The sequence below is a fragment of the Podarcis vaucheri genome (genome assembly GCF_965113315.1).
Source record: "Podarcis vaucheri genome assembly, chromosome: 1".
In the NCBI taxonomy this organism is placed as follows: domain Eukaryota; kingdom Metazoa; phylum Chordata; class Lepidosauria; order Squamata; family Lacertidae; genus Podarcis; species Podarcis vaucheri.
The window spans coordinates 87075626-87094364 of record NC_138759.1 but is presented as its reverse complement, the minus strand read 5'-3'; the positions used below and the strand labels follow the sequence as shown (position 1 = coordinate 87094364).

Genomic DNA, 18739 nt, shown 5'->3' with positions numbered 1-18739 from the left:
AATGAAGCACCAGTAGACAATTTCAGAAAAGCTCAGCATTTCAGATTTATAAAACAGTGATGGAGTGGTTAATTCAAGAGTGTGAGTGCTCTTCACAATAACCCCACAGCTATGCTCCTTCTCAGACTATACATTTTAAAAATGTATTTCCCCCCTCATATAATACACGCCATCTGCTTTGCTTAACATTCAGCCTGATTAAGACTTATTATGGACTCAAAAGCTTGCTCACTATTTTGTAACATTTTGGTTAAACGAACTTCAAGTTTTTTTTTGTCAAAATAAAAGATCCACTTTCAGCCTTAGTCATGCGCACTAATGTAGCCTACATCTTACCTTGGCTTAACTTATTTAGTGAGTTTCTCTTGGTGAGAGGCCTCATTTATTTGACATGAGAAGGACTGACAAATAGTGCCCCAAGAGATCACATTAATATTAATATTTCTTACCCTCCTTTCATTTAAGGTTGTAGGGTGAATTAGAAAGCAATTTTAAAACACAGTATTAAAAATGGCTTTAAAAAAACAACAGTCACAATACTAGAGTGTATCTCCTGAAAATATCTCTCAGACCAAGTGCATCTTCATGAAAACTACATGATGAAAGTACCAGACACACCTCTGTGTGCTATTGTTCCTGGTCTGCTACATCACTGTTGTAAAATCTTCTGCAACTTAGGTGCCAGAGTCTAGATGGCTGAGAAGAATGCTCCTACTCCTCAGAAAAGGGAGCTATGTAGTCTGCTGTAGGAAAAAAAAAAATCCTACCCCAAACTGAAACATGTGGCACCTTAGAGACAAGCTACTTAATTTTGTCATGAGATTTGATAGACAAGAGCCTATTTCATCAGAATCAGAATTAAAAATAGATATCCACCATCTTCATTGTCCATGCATTGGATGAAGCAGGCCTTTCCCTATGAATGCAGAAATATATTCCTGTATTGTTTGTCCCCTTATCTGAGCCAGAAAAAAAGGTTGTTATCTATCTGATTCTTTGTACCAAGGTTTCAAGGACTGAGCAATGAGGGCATGTTCAGATTGTGGTGGCCCTTCATTTGGGGGAAATTACTAACCTGTAACAGTGATGTTGAAGAGCAGAGAATCTCCACCTATGTCACACACAAATTCCCCTGCATCCTTCACCTGTGCTGCAGGAATGACCAGGTGGTGGTGTGGGCCCTCACTCTCCAGTAAGAAGCTGTCGCTTTCTTTCACTGCCTCCCCATCCTTGTACCAGCGCACGGGAGCATTGGGGTGGGACAGCTCACAGGTTAGCACCACACGCTCTGTGACCTGGTAGTTATGGGCCTCCTCAGAATTGGAGTGAACAACCCTCACAGGAGGTTCTGCAACAGCAAAGAGTTACTATAATGGCAGAAAAGGTGGAAAATATTCAGAGGATGGAGCACTTTTTCTGAATTGGGGGTGGAAAAGATTGGGCTGCAGGACAAACTCCTGCTGGGACCGGATGGCAGAAATCTCACAGGTGCCCCTTATTTTAAGGGACCTCTTTATTTTAATAGGTTAGACCTTATTCTAAGACCTTAATCTAGCAAGGGTTGCATAACTTTTTTTAGGCCCATGGGCACATTCAGGTTGTTGAGCAAACGTTGTGGGTGCCACCCATTCTGGTCTCTTCTCCCTCCTCTCCCCTGGACTATTCCTCCTCCTTGCCCTGAGACAGAAAGAGAGAAGGTGCGCGCACACACAGTTATGTTTTCAAAGGGATCTTAGTAAAAGTCTGACCCCATACAATTAATCTGAGCACATAGAGTTGAAAGAGGAAGTGAGAAAGAGTATCAGTCTTCCAATTTCCTCCTTCAGCTCTATGTAACTTGCTTTTCAAGGAAGGAATAGTTAACTATCCTAACCCACCATGGCCAAGGTGACAGTGTGTGTGTGGCCTCAGAGGGTTCACAGGTGTCAGGGAAAGACCTCAATGACACCCTTTTGCCCCCAGCAATGGCTCCATTGGTGACCCAAGTAGAACTTACACTAGCTGATCCTCAAAACTAGGCCCACTTCTTTTTCCTCCACTCACCATCCACGGTCACAGTGAAGCTGATAGCATCATCGCCTGCATCGCATGTATATGTCCCAGAGTCCAAAGAGCAGACAGAGGAAATCAACAACCTGTGGATACGGCCTTCGGTTTGGACACCAAAGCGACTATCATCTAAGGCCACCGGATTCCCTTCTTTAAACCAGCTGGTGGGGGTGTCAGGTATAGAGACTTCACACTCCAGGAGTAGAGGCATGCCAGCTGTGAGTGTTCGGAGTCGCCTAGCCTCAGGCACTGGGGTGATATGTACCTGTGGGGCTGGGGAGACACAGCGTGTGAAACCTATGCAAAATGAAACATTAACTTCACAGACAGAACAGGTGACGCCACTTGAAAACACCAGGTACACCTGTGAGAGAAAACCTCTGTCCAGTGTCACATGTGAAAAGCACAGAAGTGACTACCTTGTGGTAATAAGTTATGGTGATAACCACAATAAATTGCTGGGATAGAAGAATCATCAGGATATCTGTATTTAAACACAACTCTGAGTGACAGATACGAAGCTTGTGTTGATTTGTTCCATCTTTCAACACAGTTGGTGCCAAGGCAATGGATCCATAGGCTTAATCCAACTGTTCATAATCTCCTTTACTCAGAAGAATATTGTGACAGTTCCTGCTTTAGTAACAGTGATTCAGATTAAAAGCCTTCCTTGGGTAATCCTTGTAAATAACTGAAATGCAATGGAAATTTCCTTTAATCATGTCACGCCTCATACATACCGTATATTATACAACAACAGGTATGTTTATATCTATTTATGCACAATGAATTGTAGCCTTTATAGTATAGAAAAAACATTTTTAAAGGGCAATAAAAATTAAAATGTACAGACAAGGCAAACAAGAAGACAAGCTTCCCATTTATTTTAATTGCTTAAACTGTCGCTACTTCTGTTTATCTGATTTTTTGTTTTGTTTTTTGGATTGCTGTTTTACTTGTTATGCAGTTGCAACCGATGTATTTTATGTTCAGTTGTATTTATGCATGCATTTATGTTATTTTAGCTGTGCTATACATTTTTAATCATATAGGGGAGATGCCTTGGAGGGCACAGAGATCTTGGAAATTAAATTAATACATAAGACAACATAAGTTATGACTGAGATTTCAGATTGGCTGAAATGTATCATGTGCAGGAGAACATCTTATCTACTAGTTTCGGCAGAACTGGATTGCGCCAATTTGGCTTTGGTTTGTGCAAAGAGTAGTGCAAATCACAGAAACTCAAAATAAACAAATGCAATTCAGAGTAAACTGTCAGAGGGAAGTTTCAAAGAGATCTGATGCAAATGCCTTGAAGCCAGTTGTTGTCGTTTACAGCTATAAAGATTCCAGCTGCAAGGAATCCAAGTGGAATAACAGCTGGCAGCTTGGAGGGCTAGACCACATATGGCACAGGAAATTCATGATCAGATCTCCTGCTATATTTTTTTGTTTTACTTGAAAATAATTGCAAATGGGGCTCTGGTTTTGACTGGAAAAACCTATGGAAGAGGTTTTAAAACCTTAACCTCTATGCCATTATTTCCATCTAAATTCCATCAAACTATTATTCTCACAGCAGAACAATCCATCGGCCCAACCTCTGTTCTTCTGCCATGGGTCCGGAGATGTTGTTGGACTATAATCCAAAGCAGGCCTACCCAAAGGTCAGGGATAAAGTCCAACAACATCTGGGGACCCAAGGTTGAACACTGTTGTATGTTATGAGCAAAGCACTGCTCTTTTCATGGTATGGTTGCTTGCATGTAATCATTTTAGGTACAGTCGACTGATTCCTGGCCCGCTACCTAGATCCAACCAAAGGCTCACCTTGTACACATAATGCAGCACATTCCTTCACACCATTAGCTTCAAATTGCACCTCAGACCCATTGGCTGCTAGCTGCACTCCTTTGATCCGCAAAGCATGGTCCAACCCGCTGTGTGTGATTTGGTACTGCTGGCCTTCTTCCCCCTCCTCCTCTTCCAGCCTTTTCCCATTGAAGAACCAGCAACCGCTCTGAGAGGCTGAAAGCTGCACTGAAAAAGTAGCATCCTCTCCAGCATGAACCTTCACATCTTGCAGTCTTTTTTGTATACGAGCCCTGGGCACTACAAAGGCAGACAGAGATGAAGGAAGTCAGCTCAAAATGGGTGAGGCATGCATGTATACACACACTCAACTGGCACACACAAATAGGAAGGAAAGAGTTCAGATTGTGGAAGAAAATGAATGGGAGGCATTCAATTGTCTGAGGGAACTTCCAGGTGGAAAGTTATTGTGGAATTTGTGCTGCTCACATCTGAAGGTGGGTTTTTTGGGGGGGGAGCATCCGTATGATGTAACCATCATCAAAATGATAGCTTGTATTTTTTATATATTTAATTTAGATTTCTGCACACTGTAAAAAATCTAGTAAGTGAAAACAATCCATTATATATCACTGTTGTGAAAGCTTGTTAGCACATTTCTCATGGTGGGTGGTTTGTCACATCTGTGGCGATGCTTCAGTGGGTGGCTTGTATTGCCAGATTCTGCTACTGCAGTTTGCTCCTCGCCTGAGCACAACCTAGCCATTTTGTTTACAGAGGCACCAGTACCAGACAAAAGGCATCTACTTCCACGGATATGCCACATGCTGGAAGCAGGCCTGGTTTGAAGGAGATACTGTCACAAGATCGCCACACAGTATATTGTGAATTGCCTAAGGTGGAGATAGTAATCACAGCACATACACTGAGCTTTAAAATAAAAAGGAATAGGGAGGTCTCAGACAAGACAAAAAAAAAAAAAAAAGGAAATGAGAATTCCCACCACCACCCCAAAAAAGAAAGAAAAAGAAAACCACAAGCTTCCAAAGCTGACTGCAGGAAGCTCATACCAATAACAAACTTAGTTGGTCTCTAAGGTGCTCCTGGAAGGAATTTTTCTATTTTGTTTCGACTAAAGATACTGGCTAGTTAGTAAGAAATAGCCTAGCTAATTTAGGTGCCCTGCTGAGCAAATATAAGCAGAAGGTAGCTGGACAGAGTAGTGGTCCTTCCCTTTAAATGGTAAGGGTAGTCTAGCAGGCAGGTGGATCATCATGGCCCAGGAAAGCAAGGAAGTGGCAACACTTATAGTGTTTTCACAGCTGCAGAGGCCAATGGCAAAGGACAGTGGAAGAAGAGAGTGCCCAGTGGTTCAAAAATAAAAGGTCATAGATCCTTGCAATGTCCATGCTTGAGTAAGGGACAGTGTCCAGTCACTATTAGGGGGCAGAGAGGCTTACCAAGGTGCACAGTGCCTGGGAATTCCACATGGCCACTACTTCCATACTGATTGGCAGAACACACACGGAAACGGTAGTCAGCCTCCTGAGGCACACCATCGCCTGGAACTTCAACCATGCTGGCAACATCAGTGGTGAGGCAAGGCACCCACTCAGCTTCTCCTACTGCCTGCCTCTCAAGAATGTAACTACTTGGTGGGCTGCGGTGAACATCAGGTGGTGGGCACCAAGTTAGGAGGGCAGCATTGTTGCGTGACATGCACATCCTTGCTGCCACGGGCGCACTTGGTGGGATCCTCTTGGCACCTGCAAAAAATAATTCAGTTCTATCAATTTTCCATCTTATTAACCTGGGGCATAATCCAGAGCATGGATAACGGGCCAGCATCTGTCTGTCTGTCTGTCTGTCTGTCTGTCTATCTATCTATCTATCTATCTATCTATCTATCTAGGCCACAGTTAGTGCACAAGCTTAAAATGATGCAAGGCACTCCTGTCAGATGACATTATACAACCAGCGCATCCTGTTAGTGCAATAGGACCCCCTCTTCCTCCTGCACTCTCCCTGAATCTGCTCCAGGTTATTGGGGGAACCCTTAGAACAGAATTAGGGAGGAAGTTAGAGGGGAAGGGAGAGGAGAAGGGTACATGGTTCTCCAGTAACAAAGCTTGTGAGTTCGCCAAAACTACAAACTTGATCCTTAAGTTTAGAGGGGTCACAAGCCCATTCAGTACAAACTGAATACCATGAAGCCTCTTAGACAAATTATTTAACCTCCATCTTGTTAGGATTGGGTTTCAGTTCTAGCCCCTATCTAGGCCATCACTGGTTCGTGGCAATGTGTGTGCATCAAACAGCAATAGTCATCTACAGCTCTTCATCACATGTGCACATGGCAGAATAGACACTTCAATGTGATGTTGCCAACAGCATGTAAAGGTAAAGGTAAAGGTACCCCTGCCCGTACGGGCCAGTCTTGCCAGACTCTAGGGTTGTGCGCCCATCTCACTCAAGAGGCCGTGGGCCAGCGCTGTCCGAAGACACTTCCAGGTCACGTGGCCAGCGTGACATCGCTGCTCTGGCGAGCCAGAGCCGCACACGGAAACGCCGTTTACCTTCCCGCTGGTAAGCGGTCCCTATTTATCTACTTGCACCCGGAGGTGCTTTCGAACTGCTAGGTTGGCAGGCGCTGGGACCGAACGACGGGAGCGCACCCCGCCGCAGGGATTCGAACCGCCGACCTTTCGATCGGCAAGCCCTAGGCGCTGAGGCTTTTACCAGCAGCGCCACAAATTCAGTTTGCACTCTTAAAACCCAAAAAGTGATGTCTTGGGAGGGAAGAAAATCCTCAATCTGCATATCTGCTTGATAGACCTAGGGCCAAAATACACATTAAACAAAGTTGTGTGTCCTTCCCACAAAGTAGATTTTGTGTTTGTTAGTTTTTTCTCTTTTAAACAGAAAAGCAGTTCTGAGGCTGCAATCAAGAGTGGAAGAGTGATAGGGTGGCTTATTTAACCCTTGTCCTCCCTCCCCCATTCCAGAGCATGGGAATGAAGCTTGAGGGAATGGGAGAGGAACAAACACCTAGATAAAATATTAAGCAGCCCTTGCCCATTCCAACTACTTTTGCATGATCAATTGCAGACTCTGAAGCTGTTAGCAAAACAAACCATCTAGGCAAAGAAACACACAATTGGGGCATACGTCAGGGAGCAGGGAGCAGCTAGATTGTTGGACAGCAGGAAAAACAGAAAACAAAAACAGCTGCTGTCAGCAAAGCCTTCTTTGTATGATTAATTTTGTTCCTGAGACGTTTCAAGTACAATAACTCTTTATCAAGGGTTATTCATAGATTTCAGCTGTAAAGTCTCACAAGTAGCTAGTTTGTAGCTTAGCTGCAATTTCTTTCTCTTGTGATTCTAAAGCAATTTGATCCTCATTTGGCATAGAGATGCTCAAGGCTCCTCTAGACAACTTATTTATTGAGCATTCATCCTGATTTGCTTGCACAAAGCTTACATGGAGGTTAGATCATATCTGGTCTTTATTTAACATTCATTCTAAAATGATGGCAGGATGGTTATACAACAATGATCATTGATCCTCCTATTCATCCTGATTTGCTTGCAGGGTGTTTACTACACAACTTTCCATTAATCATTCATTCATTCCACCTGCTTCAATGCAATTTCCTGCCAGTTTCCTAACACAAAAAGTACATTTTTTAAAAAAGTGGGTTCGTTGCACTCTGGTGACATAGCACTTTAACCTACTTTAATTGCAGAAACCTAAATTTCATGATATTTGCTTGCATCCCTCCTGCAAAATATTGGCAGTCTGGTGACACCCTCTGAAAGGCAGAGTGTGACCTGTGAAGGGCTCTCATAGGAGAATGGCTAAAAGACAGCTCAAAACCAGGACCTGAGGTCAAAAGAGGGGTTGAAATGTGTTAGTCATTATTAGAATATTGGTTTAAATTTCTGTGACAATTCAGTCATGACCCGACTCCACGTCATTCAGGGCAGTCTCAATCAGGCTGGATCCAGGCCTGGCCTACCAACTAGAACACTACAGCATCTTCCTGCATTGCAGGGGGTTGGACTAGATGATCCTCAGGGTCCCTTTCAGCTCTATTATTCTATGATTTTATTATTCGTTATGGGTGAATCTAGTTTGACTCTAGAGTGGATATGTCAAACCTCTTTTCTGTGGGATATCAATTCCAATCCAGTCCAGGATGAAATGCAGGAAATAATAAACTTTTCCTTTAGTGAGGAAACTAACGATTGGAGTTTGTGTCAACGGCCAAATGTAATGGGTTTTGTGGCTAGCTGAATGCTCCTTCTCCTGCTGCAACTAGCCCCATCTCTCCTCTCCACTCACATTTGACACGGAGCTGTGCGGAGGTCTGCGACTCGCCCGCCGTGAAAGTGATGACCCCAGCATCGTGCCGTGTTACGTGCACCAGGACCAGAAGATGGGTTTTGCCAAAGCTTCTGATGAGGGTATGGGGTGCCTCCACCAGTTCCTGACCATTACGGCCCCAACTTGGTGCCTCCACAGGTTCCCGCGTCTCCACATAGAAGGCGGCATTCTCCCCTTCCATCACATCCAGCTTCCGCGGCAACCGCTTCACAATCAGACCTGAAGAAAGAGTTTGGACAGTTAGCACAGGAAGAAGAACCTCTATCATAGCCACACATGACTCCAAAACTCTCCTCACCTTGCACTGAGAGCTCCCCAACGCTGCGGCCCTTGCCCTCCATCTCACACAGATAAATGCCATCATCGTCGGCCCGGGCATCCCGCACTGTCAGCCGCCGCAACAGGCCCTGTTCCTCCATCAGGTACTTGGGGCTGGGCTGCAGGCGCTTGTCTTCAAGATACCACGCTGTAGGGATGGTCTCCAGAGGCACTTGGCACTCTAAGACTGCATCCTGGCGCTCCAGCACTTCCACATCCACCAACGGTGCCTGGAACCGCAGTCGGGGTTCTGTGAAAAAGAGATAAAGATGGACCTGAATGCATGTGGAAACCTGAACATAAGAAAAGGCCCATCCCCACAGAGACAACTGAAATCTTCAGGGTCCCAGAGCTGAGGAAAAGAGTCAGGGTGCTGGGATCCAGAAAATATCACTCTTCTCCCTCACAAAGGTCCATTCCTTTGTTGTTGCCACAGCCCTCCTGCCTCAGCCCTCTGGCTTCCTTGTGTTTTGTTTCACAACCAACACAACTGATATTTTCACCTCTCCATTTGGCTGGGCTCCTACTTCAACCATCAAGCACATCTGCAGCCCAGAAACCCATATCTGGTTCTTCTTTCTAGAGCTTGGGAAGACCAAAGAGCTGAACACCACATCACATTTTCTTGGTGTGGCATCTACTGACTCCCCCCCCCCAATCCATCATGAGAAAGTGTCAGTAACTAGTTAAACTCTTTGGGGCTTTGCCACATGGAATAATCAGTAAGATGAACAGAGGCGTTAATGAATACTGAATCTCAACATTTACAAATGCACAAGGCAGTTTTAACAAACATGATAGCAATCTCCCCGGCCTATGTTCTTTCTAGAATATTTTGTCATCAAACCTTGAAAGGGAATATGCATGTAAGGGTTTAAACATAATTGTTTTAACAAGCACTAGTGGTTATCTCCTGCCCACAATCTCCTGCCCACATTCTTTCTGGAATGTTTTGCCATCAAACTGAAAAAGGGACTAGATAAACATGAAAGGTTTAACTCAATTGTTTGTAAAGCTGCTGTGGGGCCCTGAGGAAAGGTATTGAGGAATATTCAGCTAGTACCTGCCCTTCCTTTGCCTGCAGAATTGGGAAGCAGAATTGGAATGTAGAATTGGGAGCAGGGGCGCCGACTTATAAAAAATATTGGGGGGGGGGCATACCGGGGTCCTGCCCCGGGAAGTTTTCTAAATTTTAGATGAAAATTAGTGAGTTTTAAAGTATTTCGGCGGAGCCAGAGCGATTGGGGAGGAGGGGGCTTGTTGCCGGATTCTTCAGCTGGGCCGGAGATCCGCTGCTGGGGGGTCCCTGGGCCGAGTTGTGAGCACGGCCTGCTGAAGGGAGATCCAGCCGATTGCGCGACGGGGATGGCCGGGGCTCTCCGGCTAGGGCGCGCGGCTGGCTGGCTGGCTGGCGAGGGAGCAGGTGGGGAGGAGGCGGGCGGCGGCGGCAGCGCTCTGCTGGAGGGGCGCCCGAGATTATTGGGGGGGCAGAGCCCCCCCAAACGAATTTTTGAGGGGGCTCGGGCCCCCTCAGGCCCCATGGAGTCGGCGCCTATGATTGGGAGGCAGAATTGGGGGGAGGGCAGCCAGGTTCTCCTACCAAGGGTTATTCTGAGAAGTGGCAGAGTGCTAAGTGGGTGGCATGTGGTATCTATCACACTGAACCTCTTTGCTGTCAGCTATCCGGGTCCCAGTGCAAAGGGACACCTGCCACCCACACAGCAGCCCAAGGGAATGCAACACAGAGATGGAAATGTGGGAAACAGCAAGGGCAAATTGCTCTGGGAAGAACAGGCAGGGGCTGCTTTGATGGCACAGCTGAGCTCAGTGATTAATTTCAGGACAAAAAGACGCCAGGCTCAAGTCAGTCTGGAAATAATATCCTTTTGTCTGGAAGGCCTTCCCCTTAATCTCCAATGCATGGGGCTTCTATAAGGTTACTCAGTGATAAGCTCAATATACTTTGCACCCAACTGGTAAGAAGTTTCATCTTTTCTCATAGTAGCACTGGATTTAGGGCGGTGTGGGTGGTTCCCTTGCACAGGGCACCAAGCTGAGGAGGCGCATAATAATAATAATAATAATAATAATAATAATAATAATAATATTGAGAATATCTATTTAAAAAGTAACCGTTGCAAAAGGGATTATTGTGAAAAGATGAATTATTTGGGAGGGGGTGCCAAAATTTGTCATTGCTCAGGGCTCTATATTACCAAAGTCCACCCCTGCTCATAGCTCAGTGGGAAAGTATGTGCCTTGCATCCAGAAGGCCTCCGACTCAATCACCTGGAATCTCTATGGAGATACCCCTGTCCAGTGCTCTTTTTTAATAAAAAAAGGTGCCAGAACTCACCATGAACACCTCTCTTGTTCTCTTATAGTGGCAAAGGCCCCACCTGAGAGGTGATGGAACTGAGTTCCGGCAAGTTCCAGCTGAAATAAAGCCCTGCCCCTGTTTGAAATCCTGGGAAACTGGTTCTAGTTAGGGCAGACTGTTCTGAACTAATGGCTGTCTCTGTGTAAGGCAGCATCCTATATTCTTATTCTTATTATTTATTAAATTTGCATATCGCCCTTCATCCAAAGATCTCAGAACTGAGAATAGATGTCAGGACTGAGGCCTAGCAAAGATTAAGCCCTGGATGAGAAGACATTAAGACAGATAACAACAAATAATCATTTAAAATGTGTGTCATGTTTTAAAGGGAATTCCCCCTAGAAATAATGTTCTGGTTGGTCCAGGTCAACACAAGCAGTGAGGTGGTAAAACTAATCCTGATTGAGCCACTTCAGTCGGGCAAACCCCGACCCCTCCCACACCCAAAGAAAGCTAGCATTTCAGGGGAAAGGCCAGGCTGTAACACTTTTCTATCATGTCCCATTTTCTATGAGCAAAGAGTGCTTTATATAGTTTTTATGGTTTTATTGTATGGTTTTATGGTTTTATTGCTGTAAGCTGCTTTGAATTTTTTTAATGATATAGCAGTATGCAATTTTAAATAATAATAATAATGATGATGATGATGATAAAATAAACATTTAATTCAATCTGAAGGGGTACAGTCAAGGAACAGTTGTACTGCCTCATCTACTATTTGCTTAATCTAGGCTATAAACAATCTGTATTCTGTTTCCCTTCTGTTTACCAGCATGCCACAATAACTTATTCAACTTATTATTAATGGGCCACAGTTGGCCCACTCAGTTCCTCTGTACAACTAGCCATCTCTCTTTCTCTGCTTCTTCTGAGGGGATTTTTTCTTTCCATCCTTTCTCCACTCAGGCTCCCGTCCTGACAGATGTTTCAACTATTTAAAAACAAAAAACAACAACACGAGTGCAGGCACTTCAAACTCTCTGGGTAACATGTTCCATTGCGTGGCTATTCTTATGGACAGAAAAACCTTTCTGGTATTCAATCTCTCACCCCTACTCCCACCCTCCGCCTTGTAAAGCCCATTTCTCATCTTGCCTGACCCTCAGTAGCTTCAGAGAACAGTTGGTTCATTTCTTATTAAGGACAGCCTTTGACGTATAACTGAAGCCTCTTATCATGTATCCACCTCCCAGATTCTGCTCTCCAGGCTAAACAAAAGTGCACAACTCAGCAAAGCCTTTATCATCATCTCCCTTGATCTCCTTGGAACCCTCTTCAAAATTAAGGGCTTCAAGCCATCAAAGAATGGGCCCATCCATAAGTGCTGTCACGCTTTGAAAAACTTTTTTTTTTAAGCACACCCCCCTTTCTCCCCCTTGTCACACTTTGCCCTCATTTTAGCCAATATGACATGCATTAGTATGAATTGTCCCATACCAGTCCACAAAGGTCCAGGGGTGGCCAGCAGCTTCTACAAGGAATCCTTACTTCTGCTGCGGTAGCACCATGAACTGTGGGCAGCCCAAGGCCAAACATAGCCCAATTTCCAGGTCTGACAAAGAGCAGGCTGTTGTTGGCCCTGGCACTGGCAGACCTTTCCCCTCAACATCCTTTCAGAGGCGGAGGTCTAGTTCAACAGCAGGGCAAAACAGTAAAAACCACTTCAAACCGCAGGTGGAAGATCACATGACTAAATGCTCACAGCGAGGGATTCAACCCTATGGAGGCCTCTAGGGCCTAGGCAGTCGAACAGGGGTGGAGTGGGGGGCCACAATTTGTGTCCTAATATGTTTTTGTAATTTCCTTTTAAAATCAAATCAATATTATTTTGATCCGTTGTCACGGGGCCCCTAAAAGGCATAGGGCCCATAGGCCAGTGCCTACTTGGTAATCTGGCAATGAATGCTCATCCATTTTTATTTTTTAAATGGATTTAGGAGCAAGCTGGACACTAATTTTTCAGCTTGACATCTAGGGTTGTATGTGCAATAGAGGAGGACTCAGTCCTGCAATCCCCACCCATAATCCAGGAGTATTTCCACCTCATCTTCCGTTGTGTAACTAGGCCTCACTATCCTGCTAGCCAGCAAACAAAATCTCCTTCAGTTCTCTGAGCCACCAAGAGCCTCCTTCACTCAAAAAACTGAGTAGAATCCATGGGTAAAAGAGGGGATTGTACCCATTGCCTTCGCACACACTCAACTTCTATGTGTTGATCAGTAATTCTGGAGAGAAATCCCATGGGCTTATAGCTTGTAGGCACATAACTCCGAAGATTTGTCAATGTGCAGTTGTTCAAGTGAGCAGGCACAAAAGCTGCAGATATTATCCTACCCCCCTGCCCACCTACACACACCTCTTGATTACTTGAGTAATTTCTGCACACATTCATTGTATGTGTAAAAAAGGCTATAGTTCTTTTTGCAAGATGGAAGAATATCCTGCCAAATTATGTTCTAGAACCGCTATCTCACATGCCATGTCTCCTCCTTCCGGATGGGAAATATTTCATGTTCATCCCTGCACTTGGCATCCGACCTGGTCTCTCTGGCTACTACCCAAACTACTCAGCACTTCATAGGCACTGTCAGTGGCGAGTGGCATACACCCCCCATTCCTGGCAAGGCTTCCAGGAATGTGCCAGAAGGGTCACCCAGACACCTCAGCATAAAAGCAGACAACAAGCAGGGAGCAGTACCCACCACCCTTTGAGCCTGCTACTGTCTCTCAGGCCCAAAAAGAGAAGGCCATAGGAGTTCCATATGAGACCGCTTTGGCTCCAGGCCTGTCCCCCCTCTGGCAAGTGAACTGCCAACTCTGGGGCTTGTACTTCTTTATTGCATCACGGTTCTTATTTTACATAATAAGCTGTCTGTACTCTCCCAGCCTGGAGCAATTGGCTGCTTGGTTCATCATTCCCATTAGGGCAAGGGTGGATCAGAGGTCATGCAGGCATAATGGGTTCCATAATCTAAGACCAGGCCCTCCAAGTGTCCCTGTTTTCCAGAGGCAGATTTAAAGAAGCCGTCCCAATTTCTAATTTGATCCCAGAATGTCCCACTTTTCTTTAGGATGCCCCTATTTTCATCAAAGAAATATAGGAGGGTATGGAGATATGCGTTCCCCATAGGCAGCCCTGTATAGGGAAGTTTTTTTTTTAATGTTTTATGTTTTATTATGCTTTTATATATGTTGGAAGCTCCTCAGAGTGATGGGGCAAACCAGTCAGATAGGCGGGGAATAATAATAATAATAATAATAATAATAGAATAGGACATCTCTATTTTCATCAGAGAAATGTTGAAGGGTGTGTAAGAGGAAGGGTTTACTTTTAACTCAAAACTCAGAATTTATGCTGTAACATCCACCACTCCACCCTGTCTCTGCTTTTCTACACCTTCAAGGGGTTGTCCTACCTCTAATACTTTAATCCTGTTGAAAACAGGCTCCCCTGTTTTCAACCAGATCAACTCCTTCTTCTGTCCCTTAGAGGCGCCCATAATTGTTCAGGCTTTGCCCTCCCACATGCCAAGTGCCCTTCTCATTCTGACTCCTGGATTCAGACACCCACCCCTCTGTCCCCCCTCCCCACTGTGTACGCACCTTTGACATGGAGGCTCACAGCGCTGAGTGTCTGGCCAGCAGTGTTACAGGCTGTGCATACATAGAGGCCACAATCCCGAGCTGTGCAGTATAGCACCTTGAGGATAAAGTAGCCCTCCCTGTCCTCGTAGAGCAAGTGTCTCCTTCCAGGGGACAGGACCATCCCATCCTTCTGCCAGACGATCTCTGGCTTGGGCTTCCCGGTTACATAGCAGCGAAACTTGGCGTGCTTCCCTTCATTGACGGTAAAGGCCTTTGGCGTGGGTGGGCTAGGAAGCACTTCTCCATTTTGCCTGGCTTCTGATGACACCTTTTGCCCAGGATGATGCCACCTCCACTTTTCATCTTGTGCCTCCAGCTGCTTCTTGAAATGGCTGTTCTGGGGTGTAAACACGTCACTGTGGGGAACACATGCTACAGAATCCACTAGGAGCACAGCTGCAGCCATGGTTTCTCCAAAACTGTTCTGTGCCCGGCATACATAAACACCGGCATCAGGGAGACGGGTGTTATAGATGTGCAGAGAGTGCCAGTCACCAGTCTCTCTGCCCACTTTGTAATGGCTGCTCTCAAAGATGTCTGACAGTTTCCACCCATCCTTTTCCCACTCAAGCTCCCCCGAGACCCTGCAGGCAAAGGTCACATCCTCTCCCCTGGTGACGCGTGCAGAGACCGGCCTATTCAGGAAGACCGGAGGTTGAATGTCGAGCTCTCCTTTGGGTTTCAGCTCTGCTGCCTCCACTTTGAGAGTAGCAGCCGCGTAGGTTTCACCCACACTGTTCTTAGCTTTGCACACATAGCGCCCACTGTCCGCTGGACCAGCCTGATACACCAGCAGGCTGTACGCATCCCCATCAGCCTCCACCAACATCCGCCCTGATGGCAGGTCCAGCACAGAGCCATCCTTCTCCCAGGCGACACTGGGACGTGGCTCACCAGCTACCTGCCATTTCAGGACCGCATTGGTGCCACTCGGCACTGTAAAAGTACGGGGGTAGGTGAGAAATCGGGGGGCTCCCCCAAAGGCATCCATGGTTGGCACACTCGGGATACAGCTGAGGCCAGGGACCTACAGAGATCAAGAAAGAACCATTGCTGGAGAAGCTGAGGTGAAGGACGGGGAGGGAGACCTTCCCTGCGATTCAGTTCACTCTACCCAATGGTGATGTTTAAGTGGATCAGAACTCAGTTTGCCAAGCAGGCGATCACTTATCCTACCCATATTTTTATCACACTGCTATCCAACCTTTCTCCAGCAGCCAGTGAAGCTATCACATGGCAGATGGAGGCCAGAGCCATTCAACCCACCCATGCTGCTCTCACCACCACTGGTTTCCTTTGGTTGTGCCTCCAGGCTAATCCCACCAGATAATCCCATTTTGTACCAACCTGCTTCGGTGATGCTGGCCCTTTTGTGCCCTGTGCTAGCCCTGTATGGTTTAGGTTAGCCTGTAGGGAATTAATGAGCAGAAGGTTTCTGCTGTAAGTAGGACAGGGTACTGGACTACCTTCTGGCCCCTATGATCCTGTGGGCAGGTCCTCTGGACAAAATAAGATATCAACAAATGCTCTTTGGGCAGGCGGAGTCCATCAAATTCTCCCCTTGCCCTAATCTCAGCAGCTGCTCCATGCTGGCAGCAGGCCAAGGTCAGGGGCAGACACATGGTCTCGGTGTGCAATTCTACACCTCCTGAAGAGGTGACCCTTTTTCCTTTCTGTAGTTGCACCCACCATGAAGTGCTGTCCCATCAGACTTTTATTTTGCTCTGTCTTTGGACATCTCAAGATAGTTCACACATACCATATAATGTATATGTGTCAATCAGAGGGGAATGAATGGAGAGACAGGACTACATTGCGCCTTCATTTTGTGGGTATTCATAGAAATCTGGGAAGAAGCATCATGTATACATGCAACTATATTCTCCCCCCCCTTCATGACCCCAAGACACACAAGTCATGGGAGGGAAGACCCAGGATTCCCCACTCTGGGCCATGATGGCTATGAGCCAGTTCCTAGGCCACCAGTCCATGAAGATGGGGATGATAATGTTAAATGAGACTGATTATTCCTTCATACAACTTATCTCTAGTGTTTTTGCAATCCACCAACTTTAAAGTAGGTCAGTATTATCATCCACACAGTGTGGGAGGGTAGGGGGTGGAACTGAAGCTAAGAGGATAGTGGATTCTCAAGGACCACTCAGAAAGAGCATAGAGTCTGAGGCGAGATTTGAACTGGGCATCTCACAGCTTGCTTTCTGTGCCCAAACGCCACGCCAGACCCCAGAGGGCCCGCAATATGCATTCCTGCCCTATCCTGTTCTGTGTAATGCTTCACTGATAACAGGCTGACACCCCATGGAGCGGGAGGGAGGGAGAACATTCCAGAGAGCCTTCTCTTTTCCTCCAGCTCTCACTCAAAAGGCTCCGGTTTTCTGTGTGAACATCCTCCTCGCACAGAAGGAGCTGGGGGATGAGAAGAGAATGTCTGTGTGCTGTATACTTGAGTCAGGGGCAGGGACAGGATGGAGAGAAAGGGTTTGCTTCAAAGCAAGGCTCTGGGTTATTATCACCACCTTGTGCAGCATACACACACACCACCACCTCCAGGCTTCAGGTTAGCCAGGCTCTTGGTGCTGTGGTTTCTGCTGGTATCCCAAAGCCAGCCCCAATACTTTCTCATCTGATTCATCCCTTAGTGACTAGGATCTTGGAGGAGCCATCATCACTCACAGCAGCTCCAGAGTACCGCTGCCGCTGCCATAACTTTGCCTCCCTCCAGCTCCTTCCCCTTTATCCCCACCATGACACTTACCTCGTAAGGGGCTGTGAGGGGACCGGCCTGCCTTCCTCCCGGCATTCACTAACCTCAAGCCACCTTGTGCATCCACTTTACGACTGCCCCACTCTGTCAATCGATCAGCTCCTCCTCCTCCAGTCAGACGATTTCCACTTGCCCATCCATCCATCTATCCTCATGCCAGCTGCTCTCCTTCGTTCTCCTCTCTCTTTCTGTACCGCGGCGCCCCAGGCTGGGCATCCCTGCTGCCGGTCTGCCAATCCTGCACCACTTCCCCACACACCTACCCTCTGCCCCTCACATACTGTGGGTCCCTGGCCTCCTCCTCTGCTGCCCTGCTCACCAGGCGTCTGAGAGCAGGGACTCGACGTTACAAATGCCTGCAGCTGCTGTCCCCAAAAATACCCTCTGATGACATGGCTGGGCTGATAAGCGGGGGCTGGGGCCTGGCTAAGTATAGAGCCCAGCAGGGAGGAGCACAAAGGCATCCCTCAGCCCTGGAGCTGCCTCAGGCAGAACCCACCTCAGGGGACGGGGAGAAAAGGGTCACCATGCCCTCAAAGCAGGGTAAACCACCCCTCAGGATAACCCCTTCCCCCACAGGCTGCCTGAAATTCTGGTTCCTGTCACACTGCAAGAGTGACTGGCTTAAAACACTGGGAAGGAGGTCTGGCATCAGCACCTGGTACTCCAGGGCAGCTGCTGAGACCCCAGAGCCCTTATAGGGCCCGCCATCAACACATGAGGCAACTGGGTCTGCCAGCCTCCATCTTAATTTTCCCAATGCACCAAGGTGACACTATGTTGGACATTCCAGGGCATTGTGGGAAATGGAAATTTAGAGGGCTGTAAGCCTGAAGGAGCCTATCAGCAAAAAGCGGGTGGGGGCACAAGAGGGCACTTTGACTGGGGACCCCTTTAACCTCGAGCTGTCTCTGCTGCTGGATACTACTTTGGAAGTAAAATCAGAAACCAGGCTACAGCGCTGGAAAGTATTTTATCACTGAAGACTGGAATGGGGAGGTGACAAAGGATATGGCAACATTAGCCAAAAGAGAAGCAGAAGGTCACAGGAAAACTCAATATTCTCTCACTGCCACCATTTCAGCAAGTACTGAGCTGTTAAGTTGTTTTTCTCCCCATAAACTGCATTCTTCATTTGCTTTCCATGTTACAAATATTATCAACAAACAATACTGGTGCCATTTAAACGCACGCATCGTTTTCAGGATAATTTGCAACTTTCCCCATTTCCCAAAAGATTGGCTTCCTTCTTTCCCAGGAGGGAACAACTGGCAGCCTGCTCTCAGCCGAGAGGTTAAAAAAGAAAAGAATGGAATCCAGGGTGGGGGCCTGAGAAGGAAGGAGCCATAGATCCTGCA

General features: G+C 46.6%; 1 protein-coding gene across 8 annotated transcripts in view; it reads right to left on the bottom strand.

Moving 5' to 3' along the window:
* The window catches only part of OBSL1 (obscurin like cytoskeletal adaptor 1), a 185314-nt gene extending 167579 nt beyond the window's left edge, over positions 1–17735 (bottom strand). For 2 of the 8 annotated variants that reach the window (XR_014223231.1, XM_082237222.1), the window contains exons 1-8: positions 17373–17732; positions 14555–15623; positions 8552–8821; positions 8212–8472; positions 5325–5630; positions 3883–4164; positions 2044–2322; positions 1076–1348 (exon numbers count right to left, since the gene is read on the bottom strand). Coding sequence is in view for 2 of the 8 variants with exons in the window: in XM_082237222.1 (XP_082093348.1) it covers positions 1076–1348; positions 2044–2322; positions 3883–4164; positions 5325–5630; positions 8212–8472; positions 8552–8821; positions 14555–15623; positions 17373–17417 (2785 nt within the window). In the remaining 6 variants the exon portion in view is untranslated. Of the gene's footprint in view, positions 1–1075; positions 1349–2043; positions 2323–3882; positions 4165–5324; positions 5631–8211; positions 8473–8551; positions 8822–10545; positions 10577–12388; positions 12546–14554; positions 15624–17372 lie in introns of those variants that run through there. The other 6 variants (XR_014223233.1, XR_014223234.1, XM_082237223.1 and 3 more) reach the window with 6 other exon arrangements.
* Between the last annotated feature and the right edge of the window lie 1004 nt (positions 17736–18739).